The sequence below is a fragment of the Mesoplodon bidens genome, assembly GCF_964165515.1.
Source record: "Mesoplodon bidens genome assembly, chromosome: 6".
Classification (NCBI taxonomy): domain Eukaryota; kingdom Metazoa; phylum Chordata; class Mammalia; order Artiodactyla; family Ziphiidae; genus Mesoplodon; species Mesoplodon bidens.
The window spans coordinates 4,791,389-4,814,031 of NC_138162.1; the positions used below are offsets into that span (position 1 = coordinate 4,791,389).

Here is a 22,643-nt window from a genome sequence, read left to right on the forward strand (position 1 = left end):
CATGGCCCTGTGTTTATGTCAGCCTGTGTATGATGTGAACAGGCAGGAAGGATGAACAGCAGAGAACTTCAGAAGAAACAGCTGTGGGCTGAAAATGGAAAGAGAACTGTATTAGTTCAGATACTGAGGTGACTTCTCCAATAATTTAGATTTAGAATCTTTGGCATCTCCCTGTCATCTTGGCAGTGATTTGGTAAAACGAAAAGATACAAAAAGTTGTTCTTATTCCTTCCGCAATGTCTGAATAGTCTTTAAATGCTACATTTGTTGAGCCCTGCGCTAAACCGCGGCGCTAAGATCCTGATATAAACCTGACTTATCCTCCCAAATATGACCCGCTGCCCAACAGTTTTCTTCAACAGGATTGATAATGTAGGGAATTAACTTCATATGTTTCTTTTGAGGTTTCCTTCCGAGTTATCTGGAGGTCACGTGTCACTTTTTCCTCTGCAAATTGCTAACCTGTCAAAACAAAAATCTAATGCCTTAAGATTTTTAAAATTCTTACTCCATCAATTGGCCTGAGTTGGGGGGCAGTGACTAAAAATTGACAACTTCCTTCTGGAGAGCAGTTTAGCTGGAGTAGGAGAGGAGTGGGGGCTTTTGTGGAAATCCAGGAAGGAGATGGTTCAGCAGTGGGGTTCGGGGGGAGGCAGACAGATTCAAATAAACGTTCAATCACAGTTCCTCCGCTGTCGTCCCTGGACTTGGATCCGCTAAACTTATGCTCTCCAGCCGGAGCCCTGCCGAGTCCAGGGGGCCGTCCTCAGCGCCACCCAGATTCCTCCACTTATGAACAGGAAGAAGCCACGAGAAACTGCACACATGCTTGTTCGCAGCCCAGCCTTTCACTGCCAAGGGCGGTTTTCAGAAAGCCCTCAGAACAGAAACAGAACCCCGAACTGTCCCACGTCGGGCGCAGCGCTTCCCTTCCGGTCTTCCTAGAGGAGTCTTCCCATCTGACAGGTCCCCATGCCCCCAGATGCTTCAGAGTCATCACACAGCACACAGGCTTAAGTAGCCGTGTCTCGGCTTTCCACCTTGACCACTGGCCAACCCCAAAGGCAGGTTTCAAGAGGCCCGTTGACCAGGGGTTTCAGTTTGCTCAGCTCTTGAACTCGTATATTAAAGTTGACTTGTTAGCACCCTTGGGACCTAGTGATGGCCCCTCTTTTAATGTGCACTGTCCTTGCTCTGTCTTCTGCACTGTGTTGGGGGTGGTTCTATTTTTGCCATACTCCGTTTGTTCTAACCTCTTGAAACAGTGAGAAGGCACCGATTTGATTTCTCATACAACCTGTCAAACCAGAGTGGTTTTGGTTAGGCTGAGCCACGGATTACCCTGTGTAGGACCAAGTGTGGCCAGAGGAGGACTGGACTCTGAACTCTGCCCACACTTCATCTCAGACCTCTGTTTCCTTGACCAAGGGGCCCAGGGCTCCTGAGCTGACTAGCCATCACAGTGAACCTGCGGAGCACTGTGAAAACAAACCAACAAATGAACGTATTCTCGGGCCCACTCCAGACCTACTAATTCAGACATTCCAGGGGAGGGACCAAGGAATCTGTATATTAACAAACAAAAGAAATTCCCCCAGGGGCTTCTGACGCCACCCAGGTTTGAGCACCACCAAGCGAGACCATCCATAAGAAGCTTCTCCAGATTACCATGGGCAATTGGATGGCTCCGAACCATTGTCTCATCATCTGGGAAGGAAGGTTGCTAATGGGACCAGCCACACAGGCTTGTTCTGGGGAGTGAGTGGGAGAGTGCGTGTGGAACGACCAGTGCGTGCCTGGCATGGAACAGCTGTTCAACAGCGGGGGGCTGTTTTCCTCCACGCATGCCTGTAACATGCTAGGTCCTGTGCCAGGACAACGTAAACAAAAGAAATAAAAGCTTCAGTTAGTTTTAAGAGCTATGAAGATTTTTAATTTTTGAAAGGATAAAGAGAAGCAAGACAACAGGTATGGGAATATTTTAGAGTAACTGGGAGATGCCTGTCTGACAAGGTGATGTTGGAGCCAAAGGAAGTGAAGGAGGAACCATGGGAGGGTTTGTGGGAAAAGCAGTCCAGGCGAAGAGCACAGCAGGTGCAAAGGTCCTGAGGCAGGACTGACCTTGGCATGTTGGGTGACGCAAGAGAACCGTGGCAGGGGTCAAAGTTAGAGAAGTGAACGAGGGGCTCAGCTCATGGGGCTGTGGACGCAGCAAGTGCCTCAGGTTGACTTCTTATATCTCTTCGTATCGTCTTCTCAAATCACCACAGGTTGATAAAGAAGAAATTCAGGCTCGACATTTAGGATCCTTTCAACCCCAAGACTCTGCTTTTTCTATAATCATGTTTTTTTTTTTCAAGCTTAATAACCGTAGTTACAATATCATGTCTTGGAGTCCAAAATTCTAAAATTGATGCTGATATTTTATCTCTTTCCCCCCACAGCTTGATATATGGTCCAAATCCAACTATCAAGTATTCCAGAAGGTACGTTGTACTTTTTGCTTCTTCCTCAAGAGGCACTAAGGGAAATATGAATACTTCGAGGTGTAAACATTGGTCTTAAATCAGAGGCTTTTTAAAAAGTGAGAAGAGCCAGACACAAAAGGCTGCTCACTGTATGATTCCATTTATGTGATGTTCTGGAAAAGATAACATTAGGGACAGAAATCATATCAGTGGTTGCCAGGGGTTAGGAGCGAGGGAATGAGATTGTCCCCCAGGAGCTATAAGGGGACACGTTTGGGTGATGAAAATATTGTGTCTTCATTATGGTGATTACACAACTGTATGTTTCAGAACTCACGGAACGAACTATATGCCTACAAAGGGCAAATTTTACTGTATATAAATTATACCTTTAAAAAAAAATCAGAGGCTTTTGAGTTGCTTCAGACTCAACCCACAGTTTTTAAATTCAGTTTCTCACAGCCCTGTAATCTACACAGGTGCCTTAAGGATGGGCTGAGGAATGTGGGCTGGCCCTACCCCACCCCCACTCTGTATTACAATGGCATCTTTTTCAGATGTTGGGCTTCCCCAAGAAATACTTTCTGGGAAATGTCAGAAAAAATGAAATGTGACCAGAGAAAGTCCATTTCCCAGCTCCCAGTGGTAGAAGGGTCCCTTCCCTGGCCCAGCTCAATCTTTCTGAAGGCTTCTGAAGAGGCTTCTGAAGGCTTCTCTCATGGCCCTCAGGCCAGGTCCCCTGCAGGGCACCAGCCACTTTCTTCTGTGCTGTCCGTCCTCTGTGTCCGCTTCCATCCAGCAGTGCAAATAATAGAGTTGGTTGTAAATCCACTCACTGCCTCCTCACGTTCAGCGGCAATTATTTATCGAGCCCCTTTGCCGTGGGCAGGCACTATGCTAGGTGCTAGGAATACAGGGGAAACAAGACAAGCAAGGAAGCAGAATCAATAAGAGAACTCCAGGTCATTACCAGGGGCTGTGGTCGAGGACAGGAGGGACCTCCTTCGCATCAGGGTGGTCTCAGGAGGCCTTTATGCAGCAAAATTTAAACTGAGTCGGGAAGCAGGAGAAGGAGCCAGCCATGCGAAGGGCCACGGGAAGAGGGTCCCAGACAGTGGAAGCAGCAGCCCTGAAAGCTGCTGTGGAGGAGGGACTTGCACGGTCCAGCACCGCTGGGACCCGTGCGATGGGAGCAGGCACAGGGCGGCGGGGAAGGCACGCGAGGTAGGGCCGGCTCGGCAGGGGCCTCTCGGTCCCGGTGCAGAGTTTGGATTTTACTGTGAATTCAGTGAGAAGCCAGCGGAGGGATTAGTGTGGAGGAAGGATGTGATTTTGAAAGCTGGGCCCGAGTTATCCCCACTTGAGTAAAAACTGTGTCCAGGGTGTGCCGGGTTGCTTAGCATAGGGTGGTGGGTTTTTTGCAGTTGAGGTGAAATTCATATAACATGAGCGTTTTAAAGTGCACAGTTCCATAGCTCTTAGACTTTCACATTGTTGTGCAGCCCCCACCTCTGTCCAATTCCAAAACACTGTCACCACCCAAAGGAAACCCCATCCCCATTTAGCAGTGCGCATTGGGCTTTCGTATCAAAGGAGCATAACGGGCCAGCCCTCTGTTGGTGTCTAATGTACCTCAATTCGCGTTGCTCCCTGGACCCCTTTACACTGAAAGGGGGAAGCAAAGGACAGATGTCCAGGCTTGGGGAGCGGTCTGAGGCGTAACACCACACACTTAGGGAGCCTACGTAAGCGTGAAAATGTCATGATCTTATCACAACTAGATTCTGAACCAGAAAGAACATATTAATGGAAAAAACGGTGAAATCCGTATAAAGTGTGGACTTGAGTCAATAGTAAGTAACCAACACTGGTTTCTTAGCTGTGATGAACGTACCCGATAATGAAAGATGCTAACAATGGGGCAACCTGGTGAGGGGTATATGGGAACTATGTGTACCACGCTTGCAACTTTTCTGTAAATCTGAAACTAATCCAAAACTTAACATTCATCTCAAAGAGAGAGTCATAGTGTTGGCTCTCCTGAGAGCCCCAGTCCTTCCCCCAGCCGAGCTCCCTAGACGCAGAAAGGCAAAAACAGCCTCCCTCCCTGGGCCAGAGCCTAAGGGAAAGAAAGACATAGTCACGGGCTTCCCTGGTGGTGCAGTAGCTGGGAGTGTGCCTGCCAGTGCAGGGGACACGGGTTCGAGCCCTGGTCCAGGAAGATCCCACATGCCGCGGAGCAACTAAGCCCGTGTGCCGCAACTACTGAGGCTGCGCTCTAGAGCTTGCACGCCACAACTACTGAGCCCACGAGCCACAACTACTGAAGCCTGCGCTCCGCAGCAAGAGAAGCCACGGCGAGGAGAAGCCCGCACACCGCAACGAAGAGTAGCCCCCGCTCGCCACAACTAGAGAAAGCCCACGCGCAGCAATGAAGACCCAACGCAGCACCGCCCCCCCCACAAAAAAAAAGTGCGTAGTCACATGTGGGCTTTAGTGTAGGCAACGACGTTTTAACCTTGGCCTTCTTATCTAGGTGACCATACCCAAGGCCTTTACCTGTTCAGCTTGCATAAAGCCTCGGCCTTAGTTGCTAACTTTGTCCCTGCCGACAGCTCTTATTTTCCCCCAGCAGCTGGCTGAAAAGCATTCTGAGGAGAAAGAACACTGCTCGTTATCTGCATCTTGTTTTGCTTTCCCAGTGAAGAACGTTAAAACAGTTTTGGTTTGTTTTTTTTTTTAACCTGGTTTATCTTAGTGTCCTGTGGGGTATTTCAGTGAGTTACTTTCTGGCTCCACAAAAGGCGGGCAATGACTTCAGGGGCCCCGAGCATCACAGACCCATAACCTGGGATTTTAACCATGTCCAATTTCCATTCAGATACCCTTTATGAGGGAGGGCCTTGCCCAGGCTTGCCTTGGCAAATATATTTTTTAATGTTCTGTGTAGTATTAAAGTATTTTTGAATGCAAGCAGAAAGTTTATTAGGAAGTTGTAAAATGTGTGAAACACAGATTTGGTGAAGCATAGATTTGGAGAGAAAGTGCTATATTTTTATTCTACCACCCCTAAAAATAACCTGCCAAGCACTCTTTATGTTTGTTTAAAACTACAAACGCACAGTGCAGCAGTGTTTAAAATTTGATATTGGTTAGTTGGGGAGATTTAGGATCACCCGCCAATTGCCTCCTCGTAGTTGATGTAACATGTTTGAAGCAGTAAAAATGGATGAATTTGTAGAGATGGGAATTTTATCTCAACTGGTGAATGGCATGCTATCCGTATTTATGCAGAGCCCTTTCTGAGGCTCCTTTATCATCCCTCCCCTCACCTATTTTTTAACTAAATGGACTTGACCTCTGCGACTGACCTGTACTAGATTAAAGAACCATAATTTGGAGACAGGAGATGGTGCTTTCTGATGAGAACAAAAGGCAGATAACATCGAGGTTCTTTTCCTTTTTCAGGGTCAGGTAAGAATTAGTGGATTACAGAGTCCGTGCTCGCCCCTACTGAAACATTGTCCATTTGCTGTCAAATTAAGGAATATATTGGAAAATAATGTAGTACAGAATTCAGTTTAATCCTTTATCAGTAAAGCTTTCCAACTAATCATCGTTGCTTCGAAGGGGCTTGGGATCTTGTTCTTGCGGAAGATGTTGGTAAAGAAGATGGGGAATGTGGAATGTGGAATCACGATGGGGGGTGACCTCACTGGGCTTATTTCATTGTGTTAGTTTCAGGCCATGTTGAGGGTCAGAGGGCAGCCCTCCCTATTCCACAGCCAGACTGTGCACTGAAAGCAAGGCTGGCACCGCTGTGTTCCTTGCAGATTCTGAAGGCCTGGTCCAGTTGACAGGATGATGTTTAACATTTCAAACTCAAAATGCCAAAAGAAAAGATTAGGTGGCAACATTTCCAAACTCTGCTTTTTAGTATCAGCTTTTGCTTAGAATTCTATTTTCTTCCTGTCCATCCACTTAAATTGGAGGTGTCCTGATTGATGTTGCTTGTAGCATTTCCCAGAAAGACGCTGCTTGAGAGCACAGTGGTAAACATTCCCTTCTGCCCGTCATCAACCTGCTTACACCCATCCAAGTAACCCGGCGGGGGGAGGCTCAGTTGTCAACCTGATCCAGAAAGACTCAACCTGGAACAGGAGTAAAAGTGATTGGGGAGGGGCTTCCCTGGTGGCGCAGTGGTTGAGAGTCTGCCTGCCGATGCAGGGGACACGGGTTCGTGCCCCAGTCCGGGAAGATCCCACGTGCCGCGGAGCGGCTGGGCCCGTGAGCCATGGCCGCTGAGCCTGCGCGTCCGGAGCCTGTGCTCCGCAACGGGAGAGGCCACAACAGTGGGAGGCCCGCGTACCGCGAAAAAAAAAAAAAAAAAAGTGATTGGGGAAGTACAAGGTCAAAGAGGATCCTTGGTCACCGATAAGAGGTCATTTCTCGGGCAGGAAACAGTTCCCAAGTGTCCTAACCGTGTGGGTAGACGCCAGAACTGTGCCCCAGACCCAGCTCTGAGGTGGGGACAGTAGCTACCACCGTGGCTCCGTGAGCAGCGCTGGGGCAGCTGTCTCCCTGCATTGCTCTGCTGTAGGTGGGGCCCCAGCGCTTCCTTTCCTTGGCACTCATTATGCGGTTGCAGTTACTGTGTGTTGTGTGTGTTTTCCTGCCCACAAGTAGCAGCGGTGCCCACCGCAGAGAGAGGCCTGATGGGAAGGCGGGAAGCCCTCCCAGGTCTTTCCCTCAAGGTGACAAAGCCGGGGGTGGGAGGGGACACTGCCTCGCAGAGCCAAGCCAAGCTTACACTCGCCTTTTTATTTCTGGAAAATAGCATCAGGCGCTCAGAGAATGGAAACACGCACCTGTCAAATTCTCCTCGGGCTGTGCCTGGCTCCCCAGGTTAAAGCCAAGCACACGAGGTCCCGTGGCAGATCCTAGCACGTGAAGCTAAATGCGACCTGCCTTTGTCTGTGACGGGGGCTGTCAGCAAGCCCTTCCCCTCTTCCTCATTAGCCCCCTTCCCGGCGGTGGAGGGCTGGGGACAGCTGGCTGTGGAGCCGTGGCTGCCGACAGGCTCCCATCGTTTACCACGGTGTCCCGGAGGCTCTCTGCACTCGGTCCTAGGGCAGAGGAGCTTTTTATAGCCAGCAAGCCTCCCACAGAGCAGATTCAGAGAATGGAACTTCGGAATAGGGGGCACCGTCTGAAAGGGCAGAATCACAAAGAGCCGGGAAAGGTTTCAAGCGTGTTCGTGTTTTTCTGACATTTAAACTCTGCAGGGGCACCCACTGTTTGGATCTTTAACCTCCTAACTTCAAAACAGTGGGCATTTTCATCCAGTAACTTAGGAAGAGCGAGAGCAACTCTGCAGCTACTTAACTGCGTTAAATCCTGGCAGGGAGGCCAAAGAAAGAGCTGGAGTGTGTGTGCAGCCCCAGGTGGGCAGGTGGGGACGAGAGAGACGGTGGCGGAGGGACTGGCACCTGCGTCGCAGCTCCTTCACTTGCAGGCAGAGCACAAAAGTCGTAGCCACAGATGTCTGGTTCCTCGTCCACAGACGTTATTCTAGAGGCAGCAGAGGGAGAAGTAAACCCTTTCGGTCCCGTGCAGAGCTTAACCGTGGACAGGTGGTGGATAATGTTCTGAGCAGGCCACCATGGCTTCTTCAATCCTGTGTTCGCTCATTCGTTCATTTGTTCGCTCCCTCGTTCATGCTTCGATACAAACACTGGCCTCTGTGGGGCAGACTTTATCAAGCGGCCACCCGGTGCTTGTCAATAGACAAGATTGCGTGAGCCCTAGAAGGACCGATTCTCTGAACTGTTGGAGACACTGAGTACCTGGCTTCAACGGAGTGCCCACCCACATAGTATGTGGCGGACCTAACTTGTTGCTCGTTCCAAGCCCCGGGAAGGGGAGCTGTCCCCACGTGGCTGAGTGTCTGTACCTGCTCTAGCGTCGCACGTCACCAGAGGGGCTCAGTCAACAGGCGTTCAGTTCTTCTCAATCTCGTGCTCTCGAACATCTCACATTTCTTCCTCCCAGCTCACTTCCATTTCCTTCCAGAAGCCCCTCTTCCAATGGCACGGATAAGGCCCCTGAGGAGGCTGTGGTTGCGCTGAGAGCCCGAAGGCAGCGGGCCACATCTCTGTCCTCGCCCTTGGCAGGCGCCCTGCCCAGGTGAGGCCGTCGGCAGAGGCCCCCGCGCCTAGAGGGGACCCCTCAGCCTCCAAAAGGCGGTCTCATGTCGCAGGAGGGCCCTTTGCTTTTGCTGGATCCCATTGCTCTCGTGGTCCCCTTTTCTCTCAAATGCTGTCCAGCTTCCTCCAAGAGGAGAGCTTGCGTACGATGGACCGAATATGGTGGTCTTGGCGTCCTGTTTCTGTGTGTTCCGTCGCTGCCTCACACGTGTGTCTTGGCAGCCCCAATCAGAAAGCCGAGGGAGCAACTCTGACCGGTGGCAGGGCCGGGGGGCAGCCTCACGAAGGAAGAGAGGTTCCCGTCCGTGGTCTCAGTGAGTGGTGGGGCGGGGCGTGCACGGGTGGCAACCCTGCAGGAGCCAAGCACTGGGCTGTCGACAAGCTTCGGGACAGGAGAGGCGACGGACAGTTCCAGGGTTATCCCGGAGGGCAGCCCCTTCCTGAGCTGAGAGCCGGACCACCGGGCTGGGGGGCAAAGGGAAGAGGGGAGGGGACGTTGTGAAGGGTTAGCCCAGGTCCCTGGGAGCTGAGAAGGGCGGGGGGTCACTCCACTCACGCTGCAGCTCAAGAGCCTTTATCACCACCTTGTCTCCTAAGGGCCGTGTTTGAATATTCACGAGCTCTGAAACCCGGGGTAGATTTGATCATTTGTTTTCCCCTTATGATACCCCAGCACCTTCCCTCTGCAGGGCTCCCTCTACCGCTGCTGAGGGTGGTGATGACCACGAGCCTCGCGCCCCAGTTTGAGGGTGAGAGTGGAGCCGGAACGCCCCCTCGCCCGCCGCTGGAAGCGGTCTGTGGTTCTCTGCCATTAGGGAGGCGCGGAGCGCTCGCCTTCACCTCGTAGCTGCTTCCTTCCTGAGGGGTTGCCCGAGACTCGTGTGCCCCGGGTCAGAACCCAGCAGCCGCTTCTGGGAAGCCCGGCCTCCTGCCCTCCCGGGCCCCTTCCCACCACCCCACAGGCCACCCGCCGCTGAGGGCACCTTCCTGGCAGCATGTCTGTCTGCCCGCCCCCCCGTGAGCCCCAGCCCCCTCCCTTCCCCTGTCCTGGCTGGCCTCCTGTCACGTTCCCCCCAGTGAGCAGTCTGGCAGTGGCTGGGAGCTGGGCTCTCCCATGTTCAGACCCCAGCTGACCACTGCTCTCAGTGTGGCCTCACTTGCCTCAGTTCCCTCATCTGTAAACAGAGATCATAAGAGTACCTGCCTCACGGAATTGGCACCCCACATCAACACCCACCCCCAGCAGTGCCCTATGGGCAGCCCTGACACGCTGACGTACAGTCACGGTCCCAGGACCTGGAACAGTCTCTCGTGTCCTGAGAGGGCCAGTGGCACTTCTGGTGACCCGCAGAAGGCACATGAGATCGATGTGTTCCACCCTGACCTGTCCCCACCTAGCAGGGGCTGGGCAAAGGCACCCAGCGCCACAGCAGCAGAGCCGTCTCCCGGGCAGGGCTCACTCCCGCTCCACGGTCCCTGGTCTGTCTCCTGCAGTTGCCTCAGTTTTGATGGGGAAGTTGGTGGTATTGTCTGTATTTTCTTGGGAGCCCAGATGTCTTTGGATGTGTTTCTCTAACTGCAAGGCTGTTCCTGCAGAAAATAACATCACACCAAGTGGGTACAGAACAATTCAGGTATCTTTGGGCCTGGACTTCCCAGGCAGCCAGCAGCAGAATCTGGCATTTTACCATCTGGAAAGCATTGAACTTTTTTTTGTTCTTCTAAATGAAGAGCCTTAATTCCTTAATCCCGGGAAACGGGAAGGACCCTTTGTGAGTGGCTCCTCTCGGCCCGGCGCAAGGCCTTTGGCAGAAGCTTAAATTTGGTCAGCACCCTGGAGAGCTCCCTCAAGTCCACCCTAAGGTTTCCCTGGTCACCCAGGCCCTCCTCCCCACGCTGCCCCATGGCCTCAGCTTTTCCCGCCCCTGAACTCTCCCTTTTACGCTGCTCCCCTAACCCCACCGGCCAAAAATACGTCAGTAGCATCTTGCCCACTTCATCTCTCCTTCACTTGGGGTCCTACCCGGTGAGTGGGGCCAGTGCACAGCACAGCCTGGGGCGAGGCGGGTGCTCTGGTCACAGGTCGGGCAAGCGCAGGGCCGGAGGGTCCACAGGGTGCTGCTGGGGGTGCAGGAGAGCCCAGGGTGGGAGGGGAGGCCCCTGGCCTCGATCTCCAGGGGAGCGAAGGACTTAGCCAGGGGCGGGGCATTCCAGGCTTGAGGGCTGAGCAGAGTCAGGGAAGCAGGTCTGGGAGGAGGGATTGCTAAAGCAGCCGGTATCGCTGGTGTGTGATGTGGGGCTCGAGGGAGACAAGGCTGGGACCCAGGTCCCAGGCCATCAAGGACCGCATATGCCGTGCTGCGGTGTTGGGAAGGATCCTGCAGGTGTGGCTGCGGGGTGCTGGGAGAGGCACATCTGCCTCTGGAGGATCCGCCCAGTCTGCTCTCAAGGGTCCTGGGAGTTGAGGGGCTTCCCTTTGGGGCATCAGTGGCATCTTGGCTGGGACTTTGAAGAGGGTCGGGTTGGAACCCCTCACACCAAACAAAAACTCCTTTATGGAGGCCCTGTTCCGTGCCACAGGCCATGTTCTGTACTTTACAGACGAGATATCATCCTTCTCAGACAGAGCTTGATCTCAAAGCTGTGACGAGGGGTTTGAAGCAGGATGGAGCAGCAGTGTCTGTCTTCCCCTCCCCAGTTCCAGCCCAGACAGCCCTGCCCCTGGTCTCATCCCGAGCAGCACTGCCAGGCTCCGGGGGACAGTTTTAAGCCCTTCAGAGCCCATGCAAATGACTCCTTCATCAGCAGAGAGGGAAGTATTGATCCTGTCTAAGTAAATCCCTAGTCCCCCTGGACCGTGCTGCTTCCTCCTTGGGCCTCTCAGCCTGCCGAACCCGTGGCACACGAATCCAGGGTACAGATTAGAGACTCCAGCTGCATAATAAAAACTAAACCCCCACGCTTGCGCTCTCCTGGACTTCTTTCCCAGTTTTAGAAGCCCGTCTCTGCACTGCTCCCCGTTGCCCCCGGCACTTTCAGGACTGGCTTCATAGCCTTCAATTTTGAAATAATCATGGTTCCTCTTTTGATGAAATGAGTACTTCTGGGACTGTTTTAAATATTCTTCATAAAACCAGTGCTCATCCTTGGAGCAGCATTGCTGGCAGGGTTGCTGGCTCTTTAAACATTTAACACACTAGGTTCACATCTTTGACTCCCAGACCCACAAAGAATTTTCTCCTTTGGAGAGATTCCTAGTGTCCCGCTCGTCAAGGGTGGGTCTTTTTTTGGGCAAAACCCGGAGTAGAGACCCAAACTCTTGGATTAATCTCCTTGTATAGCATGAAAGCATATCCAGCAGATGAAAGTTTATTTATATTTCTTTGAGTTGCAGGACCAGCATGTGTACGACTAAGTAACACATGTTTGGCTTTGCTGCCTGTTAGTTTGTGCTCCAGCGTCTCTTTGAAACCCATCGAGGTGGGAAGAGGTTCCCAAGAATAGCGCTGTGCCGATCGTCTCCCTGGTTCTGAGCTCTTGGTAGCTGGCCCAGAAATTGAGGACCCCGTGACATCACATCAGGGCAGCAGGTGGAGGGGGGGGCAGGAACCTGGTGCCCCTGCCCCTGCGGGGATCAGCGTGTCCTTTTTAAAAGAACAAAGGGCTTTCACTTGACGCTGGTTGGCCTGAGGGTGGAGCTCGGCACTGAGCTACCCTCGGGGGGGCGTGCAGTCAGGCCCTGCAGTGCCGTCCACTGAAAACCTAGACCTTGAGGCACCCCGTGATCGCAGCCTCGTGCTCTTTAACAAGGGCCAGCGGGAGGAGTGATGTGGCCAGAGTCACCCAGATAATTAGTGATGAACCCAGGACTGTACCCCGGCCTCCTGACAGCTCCGGGTCTTCTTTGCCACCTCGCTGCCTTTTGTTCTCATTAATACAGGCCAGAGAGAAGCTCCTCTTCATGGTATGTGGAAGCAGGTATTGACCGGAGGAGAGCCAGATCTGGGTCTCTACCAGACTTCTCTTTGAAATAAGCAACTTCTAAACACTTGTACTTAACTTTTCCTATTTATTAATCTTGCGGGACATACTTTTAATAGGCAGAGGCCCCAGCTCTCCTAGCTCAGCCGGGGAGGGCCTGGGCTGCGTGGGCTGCGTGGGCTGCGTGCTGGCAGGTAAGGTAATGTACTCAGTGCCGTTAGTCCGTTGCATTGGGAAGAGCGCCACCTAGCTGCTGGAGCCAGTGTCCAGGCTCAGCTCCCACCCCGCGCTGTGTGGCTGCGGTCCTGCCCCCTGGTGGTGGGAAGTGGGCAGAGACCTGCAGCGGCCCGTTCACCTGTGGTTCCCCAACACTGCTGACATCAGAATCCCCCGGGGGATTTTTTTAACAGCACAGGTCCTGGCCCCCAGCCTAGACAGCCTTCCAGAAGCTGGGGGGTGGTGCCCGGCAGCCTGCCTCCAGAGTCTGTACGCCTCACCTCTGCTGCACTGCAAGCTCTCCCCTCCAGCCTGGAAGCCCGCACAGAGTCAGGACGATGCCTACAACCTGAGTGGACTCAGGAATCCCCGAGGACAGTCCCTGGGCCACCAAGAAATACAACACATTGTTGCTTTTTAAAAGAGGAAACTGCTGGGGGATGATAATATGTTAGGAGAGTTTTGGTCCCATCCCTGCGTCTCACTGATCCTTGGTGCGTACCACCACTCTGCCCTTTGTTCTCCCCTTATGGATGAAGAACAGAGTCTGGCCGCCATAAAACCCAGGCTCTGAGGGGCTGACCTTCAGCAGAAAATAGTCTTGCTGGACTTGAACCCGTTCTCTTTGCCCTCACAGCTCAAGGAGGGCCCAGGTGGGAAGCAGAGTGGACTCTGTATGCCAAAGCCATCACTACAACAGCGGGATTTCCCCCTTTTCTTAGCACACGCCCCCCTCCTTAGGCTGTACTTTTGATTTTCCTTGATTAACATGCCTGCCCACCTGACTTCACACTGCCGGCTTTCATTTGCCCCGTTTCCCGCCTTCATTCTGCAAGGCAGGGAGACTCATTCAGTCTTGAGATCTTCTTGAGGGTCCTGTGTCGGGATTTGTTCAGGGTAGGTGCTGGGTTCAGGGTAGGTGGTTGAGTAAGATGGGCAGAAGCTTTTGGTAGTGAGGCCGAGGGACAGCTGTGGACGTGGTGAGAGCTGAGGTGGAAGCGAACGCACTTGGGACTGAGTCCCACCTCTACCCTGAGAGTCTTGGGGTCCGTTCCCTAGTAGGGAGGAGGTGGCCTCACGTGCCACCTTTCCACACACTCCCACAGCCTCTGTCCCCCGAAGGCCTAGGGCCCTGCTCTGCTGCTTGGCTTGGGCAGGTCACCTAACCTCTCTGTGACTTCGCTCCCTCCCTTGGAATGGAAATCGTCTTCCGCCTGTAGTGCCATCACAAGGTTGTGGGGCTGGTGAGGAAAAGATAGAATGACTCCCATTTGGTGGGTGTTTGCCGTTTGTCAAGCACTGTTCAAGCACCTTCCCTGCACTGACCCATTTAATCTTTGTCCAAGGTCACCCGGCTCTTAAGTGACAGACAAGATCCAAATCTGTGCAGTCTGGCCCCAAAGCCCGGGCTCCTCACCGGGCCGCGTGGTGTAGACCAGCCCTTGCTCAGAGCTGGTGCTCAGCAGACGTCGACTTGGAAACCTGCCGTTAGTGCAGACGGTTCCACTTAGGGTTCAGCTAAAATAACTCCTGATCTCCGAAGGACCCTCTAGACGTCAGAAGCTCTTTGCACGCAATATGGTAGAGGAGTTTTGGGAGACTTGTTTTGACTGGAGTCTCCTTCTTCAGTGTGTTGACTGGCAGCTGTTCCAAGGTCTCTTGAAAGATTCCTTTCTCCCTTTCTGAGCTGAGTTCCCCATCAGTTTGGGTGCTGGAAGACCTTCTTTCTCTGCCTCTTTGAGCCTGGGGGAGAGGGAATTTCAGTAAGCCCTGGTTGGTGGAGGAGAGAACTGAAAGAAAGGTGCATAAAGCAAAGTGGGTGTGTTGGCAGCAATAGGAATGCCACCCTACTCTAAGTAAATAAATCACCTGCAGTCCAGCCTTGAGACGGGGTTGAGGGGGAGGAGGTGCCCACCCCAGACTAAGCCAGAGCATCTGCAGTTTTTCTTTGCCTTGAGATGAAACGGGACATTTCTTGGCGAAGTCCCCAGTGTCTGCATACTCCTTGGAGCCGCTCTGTTTTTCTGTGCGCGTCCTCTTCCCGCCCTTGCTGGTTTCAGCACAGTCTCCGCCCCCGGCCTCTCCCCCCACCACCCGACTCCTCTTTGCCGCATCCCCTATCTCCCTGGCTGATTGTTACTTTCATGTCTTCTCCTCCCTCTTTCCTTGGGTTCGCCATCTGCTTTGATCTTTCCGGAGCTCTTTTCAAACCAGCACTCGCTGGTGGATGAATGGCCTCCCTTTCTCGGGAGCATTAGTGCCCTTCTGTGGCCTCAGCTTCCAGACAGGGCGGCTTTCATCTCCCAGGGGAATCTCATTAGCTCAGCATCACAATGGGACCCGAACGAAGGCTGGTCTGGTCCAGAGTCGATTTAAATTAGTTAATAGCAATTTTTTGTTGTTGCCCCAGGCCTGTTTTTTCCCACATCTTGGAGCTGAGCAAAAAAACCAACTTTGTTGTTGAAAAGCGGGAAACAAAAAAATATTGAAGGTGGAATGCTTTGACAAAAAGGAAGATCATTGCAGGTGAATTTCTCCAACATCTGACAACCATGTCTTACCTGCTGCTTTGGAGTTCAGCCACGGGAACCTACCAGTCGGGGAAGTTTGGGAGGGAGGGAGGGAGAACGTAACAGCAAATTAGCTTTGTTTCCTTCTATTAAAATATTTCTTTAATTGGTGATGGGAAGTTGAAGAAATTAAACGATCATGTCAGCACTAGAAAAAGCTGCCACCATTTGGCAATTAAGAGAATATACTGGGCCTTTTGAAAAAAGACGCTGAATTTGGCCAGATTGCCGGCCCAGTAATGTGAAAATTGATTCCGTGCCCTGCCTGGGAGCCAGATGCCAAAACAGAGCTTTGGTGCGCGACTCCAGCCGTTTCTGGAGGAGGACATTTTCTAGTTAATTCAGTTTGTTCTGCTCTTGAGAAGCCTGTTACCTACCAGCCACATTTGCAGGTCTAACCTGCGCCTGGCAGTCGGCCTCTGGCTTGCTATAGACTTTGCCTGCCGGGCTGGGAGGTGGTGGGCAGATGACACCGGGGCCCCTGGGATGTGCACCTTTATCAGCAAACCGGAGAGCTGGCCAGGGTGTCTTAGGAGGGAGGTGGTGTAGGCTTGGGCCTGCAGGGTCTGGGCCCACGTACCCATTGCCCCTCGCCAGCTGTGTGGCCTGGGGCATCTTCCCAAGCTCTCTGTAAGTCCCCATTTCCTCGTCTCTAAAATGGACCCAGGGGAGCACCCGCCTCAGCTACTGTGGGGATTGAATGAGCGGGACACATACATCATAAGCTCTCATTAATGTGGCTACCATAGGTTAATAAAATTGTCCCGCAGTCCTGAAAGAGCACCTTTCAGAAGGAAGGAAAACCCTACCAATCCACCGCCACCCACTGTGAAAATATTTCATTTTGAAAATACTTCACCACTACCACGCCCAACCCCTCCTTCCACAGCACCATCATGAGATTTGGATAGTGTCCGTTCATTGTGATTCATGAAAAAGACAAGCTCTCCTTTGGGTTTGTAGTCCTTTGTGTCATGCCCCAGAATGAAATGCCTTTTCCCTGTAGGGCCCAGAATACTCAGCCCCCTGAGCGGCCTGGCCCCTCAGCCGCGGCAGGGGCAGGCCTGGGGGTCTGTTGGAAATGCCCAGTCTCAGCTCCACACCACACCTGCCTGCGTAATTCGCAGCTGCTCAGTAGCAGGATCCCCAGGGGATTGGGGTACTAAGTAACAGTTGCATCTTTCTGCATTTTAGCATCGCTGAGAATAGCTGGAGAGGCCGGCTTGATTTCTGGGCCCCAACCCAGAGATTCCGATTCTAGGTCTACACTGGGGCCCAAGAACTCACGTTTCCAGCACATTCTTGGGTGATACTGCCGCTGCTGGTCCGTGAACCACATTTCAAGCGGCCCCATTCTGGAGGTTTCCTAGGTCGCAGCTTGAACTTGTGTGTGCCGCCACTTACAGGACTCGTGGACCTCGCAAAGGCCATGGCTCATCTTTGAGACGGGAAATGAATAATCCAAGGAGGGTACAGTATTTCAGTCTGAAGAGGAGAGAGAAGGCTGCTGTAACAAACAGACCTCATAGTTGTTCTTGTTCAAACAGAGTTTATTTCTTGCTCCCACCATGCACCCATCCCGAGTTGTCGGAGGGCTGGGCTCCACGCAGTCACTCTGGGGCCCGACTTAACGGAGGCTCCGCCGCCTTGCAGACCCACCATCTGAGGGTGTGGCTCCCAGCATTGCAGGGGGAGAGGGGCCTTGGAGAGTCCACACCCGCTCTTCACCATCTCCTGTGGAAGTAGCACACGCCCCTTCCGCTTCCTGATGCTTCGGTCAGAACTAGCCCCGTGGCCCAACTCCAGGAGAGACCGGAAAGTTCCCCTGTGCCAGGAAGGAGGGAAGAACCGGCCAGTGAACCCCAGCAACTCCCAGCAGATGGAAAGTCAAGATTCCCAGCAGAGTAAGGGTAGACCAGGGTCCAGAGTCCTTAGCTCCTGTCTCCCACTCCCCACCCCACTAAGGCCCTTGCCTCTATCCCCAAACCTCACATGAGCCAGTCTCCCTGGACGTCTCAGAGACAGAAGGGATCATCCGTTCAGTCAACACACAACTCGAAAACCTCTGTGTCAGGCACTAGGCAGACATGGTGTCCAGCCTCTCAGAGTTCACAGCCAAGTTAGGGAAAAACCCAAACTGCAAAAAAAAAATAATTATACAAGCTCAGTTGTGAGGAATGCTGTGAAAGACAAGATCTGAGTAAAGGGACGTGACCCGGTCAGGAAGCACAAGGATCTAGACCAGGCCCAGAAAGAGGAAGAGGAGCCAAGCAGGGGGAGGGGAGGGGAGGAGGGAGGGGAGGGGAGGAGGGAGGAGGAGGTGGAGCACGAGGAGCTGAAACATTCTCAGAAGTGGGAGGGGGTCGGGAGAGGAGGCCAGACCAGGTCCTGCACGTTTGCACTTTTGGATTCTATCCTGAGTGCATTCACATGCTCTGAAAGGGTTTTCAGTGGGGAAGTGACATAGTTAGATTTATAGCTTAGTAATAATAATCACTAATATTTATTGGACAGCATGCACACGTTATTTGATTTAATCCTCACAGTTATACCAGGTGATGGGTAATGGTTGTTATTATCACCCTGTTCCAGATGGGAAAACTGCAGCTAAGAAAGATGAGGTAACTTGCCCAAGGTGGCATTGCTGGAAGCGGTGGAGCCAGAGTTTACACCTCCAGAGCCACAGACTTGACCCCTTGCCACAGAACACCCCCTCTGGGTGCCACAGCCAGAGGAAGCCAGTTGGGGCTCTTCTGGTCATCCCGACAGGAGGAGGCGGAAGCTTAGACAGTGGACTGGGAAAAAGTAGAGGGATTCCAGATAAATGAGCTGTAATGCAAGAGGCTGCTTGAGTACAAGTGGAGGGAAAAGCCCAGGTTTCCCGCTTAGGCTGCTGGGTGGATGGCCGGTCATTACTGAAAACAAACAGGAGGAACAGGTCTGAAAGAGCGCCTTAGATGTCCCTGTAATTAGCATGATGCCTTGCCTGGCTCAGCACCGTGCAGTTATCAAAACTCAGCCAGAAGAGGTCGAGTCCAGAGGTCCGCTAAGGAAGGGAGGGGTAGAGAAGCACAGGTTTGCCAGGCCAGGCACCCAGCAAACAGGAGGGTGAAGGGCAGAGATGCTTGGCGCTGTTTGGGTAAAGGCCCTAAAATCCAAAGGCCACAGGGGCCAGGCAGGTAGCAGAGGGAAGCGGGCTGGGTGTGAGACGGCACACAGAGCAAGCGGCAGGTACCTGCCCTGCCCAGAGGCGCTGCCCCTCCTCAGCTCCCGCTGATGGTGGCCTCTTGGATCTGTGGGGGCCAGTGGGCAGGGCCAGGTCACAGTCACAGGACCCATCATATGGTTGGACTGATGTAATCTTCATTAGCAACCCATCAGGCAGGTGCACTGTTAACTGCCCCCAGATCTTCCAACGTGTTGAGAAGCCGAAGATCCAACTTAGGGGACATTTTCTGAATTTTAAATGTTGGTCATCCATGCTAAAAATTGTAAAAAGAAAAGCAAAGAAAACATGCAGTCAGACAAAGCCTCCCAGCCTTGGACGTGGCCTCTGGGTGATCCGTCTGTTTGGGAAATCGGGCCCCAGGCCAGGTGCCCGAGGTGCCAAAATGGACGGATCTAGACTCATCCAGGGACTGGAGATGGATTCTCTGCATCTTGGGAAAGGAGCGCACCCGCAGCTGGGGGACAGCGGACACACGACGACACACCTGCTCTGCGTGCTTGTATGCAGGGTGGGGCTTCTAAGAGGCTTGTAAAATAAACAGTAGGGGCAGGAGAAGGAGTTCTCCGGAAACTTTGCTTCTTTTGTAATGGCAAATGCGATCGTAAGGAGTGTCTTATCAGCCTATAAATGGCACTTGTGTGTGTTTTTTTTTTTTTTTTTCTGCAAGGCATCTTGATGGGTAGGAACCAAGCTTTAAGCAGATATCATCGGGGCCCAGTTTCCTTTGCTGCATTCTGTAGCCGTTCATTTCACCCCGCCAATCACTACCCGCCATTTTGCCAAGTTATCATTCTACTTTTTTTTTTTTTAAGCATTGCTCATTTTAGAAAGCTGTCTGTCAAAAACACTTAAAATAAAAACAGTCTTTGCACTTGAAGGAATAAGTGCCATTTATCTTGAAAGTCATTTGGGTAAGAATTTCTCAGCAATGTTGGATATGTGAACCATTGCTGTATTTGCAAGAAAGCCAGTACAGGTGTTTCCGGTATGTGGCCTTTGATGAGTGGCCATTTTAAAGTTTATTTCTTTATTCAACAAATATGTGTTGAGCACCTGCTAGATGCCAGGTGATATTCTAGGCCTTGGGGACACAGCATGAACTGGATGAGCGTGATCCCCGCCTGCAAAGCTGATCGCCTAGCGGGGTTCACCAGCCTCCAGGCAGGTCACGAAAGTCCAGAAGGAAAGAGGGCCAGTCCAGGGGCCGGGGAGAGCAGAAGAGACGGGGCAGGTGGGCCTGAGGCATGGCTGGAGGGTAAGCACCTCACATGCATGACCATTTTATCCCAGGGGAGATCGCATCTTAGGGGTTCGGTGAACTGGGGAGCCTGCATCCTCACTCTTGAGGGTGTAGCCTCTCTGGCCTTGGGTGTGGACACACAGCTGGACTAATTTCTGGATCATTTGCAACTCCCTGTGCGGGACCTGGACCAGCCCTGCTGGTTTCCACCTGGTCAGTTTGCGTAACTGCTGCCAAGGCCCGTCAACACACCGTGTTGACTCTTGTTCACAAAGTTAATCATTTTATCGGGGGGGGGTTTTGTTTCATTTTGCTTTTTGATCACAATGTTTGTAATGGCAAGACCCCCTAATGAAGACAATCAAATAAACCATGAGTTTGAGCACAACTATCTAATTAGGAATAATCTATTAATTTGCTGATGGATGGCAGGCATTAGCAATCCATGGTGTCATCAAATTTCAGAACTACAGGGGATTGTAGGCGAACCCTTTGCTTTTCAGGAGGGACACTGAGACCCAGAGGGATTGAGTAGTTGGATCAGGTCAGCAGACAGAGCTGGGACTTAAGCCTAGTGCACGTTGTATCTGGTCCCCAGATGCCTCTAGTGAACTTAAAGCAGTCATGCCCTTGGCCCTGCTGGGGGAGTTATGGGTCAGTGGGTATGGCCCACTAGACCACAGCTTTCAGGGAGCTGGTCAGACGGGACCACACTGGGAGTGACACGGCTTTTCAGAAAGGTAACGGTAGGATCTGTGAGGCCTCAGGGAAAGATCATCAGAAATGATCAGGGTCGCAATCACAGAATCTGTATGGCTACAAATTATGAGCCAGAATGGGAATTAAAGGAAGTAGAAAGCCCAGTTACGCTGGCAGGAAAATTGTTCCCGGGTAAAGATGAAGTCGAATATGGACAGTTGGAAACGAGCCTCTGTGTCCAGGCAGTGTTTCATGCAGTGGCGGGGCTTATAAAGCCCACTGTGATCTGCCATCTCTTTACCTCTCCACTGACCTCTGGCCACGCCTCTCTCAGGTGCTGCAGCCTGTCTGGAGTTGCTGGAAGGTTCCACACTTTGCTTGCTTCCGGGCCTGAATACCTGTGTCCTGTCTGCTTACAACGCACCTCCCCTCCCTTCCCCCAACTTTGCTAACTAATTTTCAACCTTCAGATTTTCTTAGATGTCTTTTCCTCCACGAGATGTCATATAAAAAGAGCGCCTTCATCTTGTTTTCTCTGTGCTGGTTCCGAGTAGCTCTGACCCAGGCATTTTCCTTGGTTCCCAGGTGACGGACCATGCCACCACCGCCCTGCTCCACTACCAGCTGCCCCAGATGCCCGACGTCGTGGTCCGATCCTTCATGGTAAGTGGCTTTAGGAGTCAAGTGTCCCCCTTGAGCCTTGGCTCCTTAAGTGAGAACAGGCAGCTCGGAAGGTAGCTGACCGTCTTTAGCTCGCAAGGGCCTCTCAGGGGGGAGACGGTCCAGTTTGGAAATGATACTTCCTTTCAACTGGGAAGAGATCTAGGAGAAACCGTGTCCCACTTAATTAGCTGGTGTTTCCTATAATTACCGAACACATGGTGGTTTCAGAAGTGACCTTCCAGCACATTTTCCAACGTTGATTTAGTCAATAGGCATTTATCGAGCTCCTGATCTGTGCCGGGCCCTGTGCTTGGCGCTGAGCAGGTACCATGACACCGTTCCTCCAAGACCCCTACTCCTTAGACTCGCAGGTCAGAGCTCAGGATGGGGAGTGACCCAGAAACAGCCTCAGAAACAGAGCTCAGAAACAGCCATCCCCCCAGCGCGCTGGCGTCGGCTCCCGCCGGCTCTCCTTTAATGTTCAGAGTTTCTCGAGCTGGTTGTTCGGCCGTCGATGACTTGACATTGAACCAGAATACTCACGTGCTGGAGATCGGTCCTGCACGTCAGGGCTCCCCTCTGCCCCCGGCTCCCACCCCTGGAGCCGATTCACTGACTGATCACATGACCGCCGGTCGGTCTCCGCAGGGCCAACAACTGGCCCCACCGTATCCTGGCAGGCGTGGCCAGCTGTTTCAGCGCCACGCTGACGGGGCTCCGTCTCTCACTGCCGCTAACGCTCCCATCTTAACTCTGGCCAGTAAGGCTGCCCGTTAGAGAACATACTCAGAAAATGGGCCCATTAGCGAGTGCTGCTCAGTGCTGACAGCCAGGCGGAATGCTGCTCGTCCGATCCACCTCGTCACGTTTGCTGCCACAGTTAAGCTTCTAGGAGCCTGTAGTTCATTTCTCAGAAAATACAGCCCGGCTCATTGACGGGCTCACACGCTGGGGAGGCTGAAGAAGCAGACCTGGGGCTCAGCGGAGCCGTCGCACAGAGGTTCTGTCGTGTAGAGAGAACTGTTTCAGTTGGCGATCTCTAGCGAGCGCCTCCTCTTTGGATGGATCGAAAGACTTGCTCTTTAGCCTAACGTTTGTAACGCCCGGTTCCCCTTTGGTAACTGACTTCGGGGTTTGGGAAGAATACATAGTCTGACTGAATGATCCACTGACATCCTCATGTTTATTGCCCAAACTTTGAACCCTGGCCTTTGGAAGGGGGACAGGGTGGGTGAGCCACGGTCTGCCACCAGGAAGGCAGCTGTGCTGAAGCAGAAGGGTTTGTGTCCGTCCACTCGGCCAACCTCTCCAAAGGGCAGTTCCCTCTTGCCCGATTCAGGAGGATGTTAAGTGACAAGATTCGCACACCCC

The 22,643-nt window shown here is 52.5% G+C and overlaps 1 protein-coding gene across 1 annotated transcript in view; it reads left to right on the forward strand.

The window, feature by feature from the left end:
• Positions 1–22,643, forward strand: part of MED27 (mediator complex subunit 27) — a 207,625-nt gene that overhangs the window by 183,727 nt on the left and 1,255 nt on the right. The window contains exons 6-7 of the mRNA XM_081237655.1: positions 2,445–2,486; positions 21,195–21,272. Of these exons, the coding sequence (XP_081093781.1) occupies positions 2,445–2,486; positions 21,195–21,272 (120 nt within the window). The remainder of the gene's footprint in view (positions 1–2,444; positions 2,487–21,194; positions 21,273–22,643) is intronic.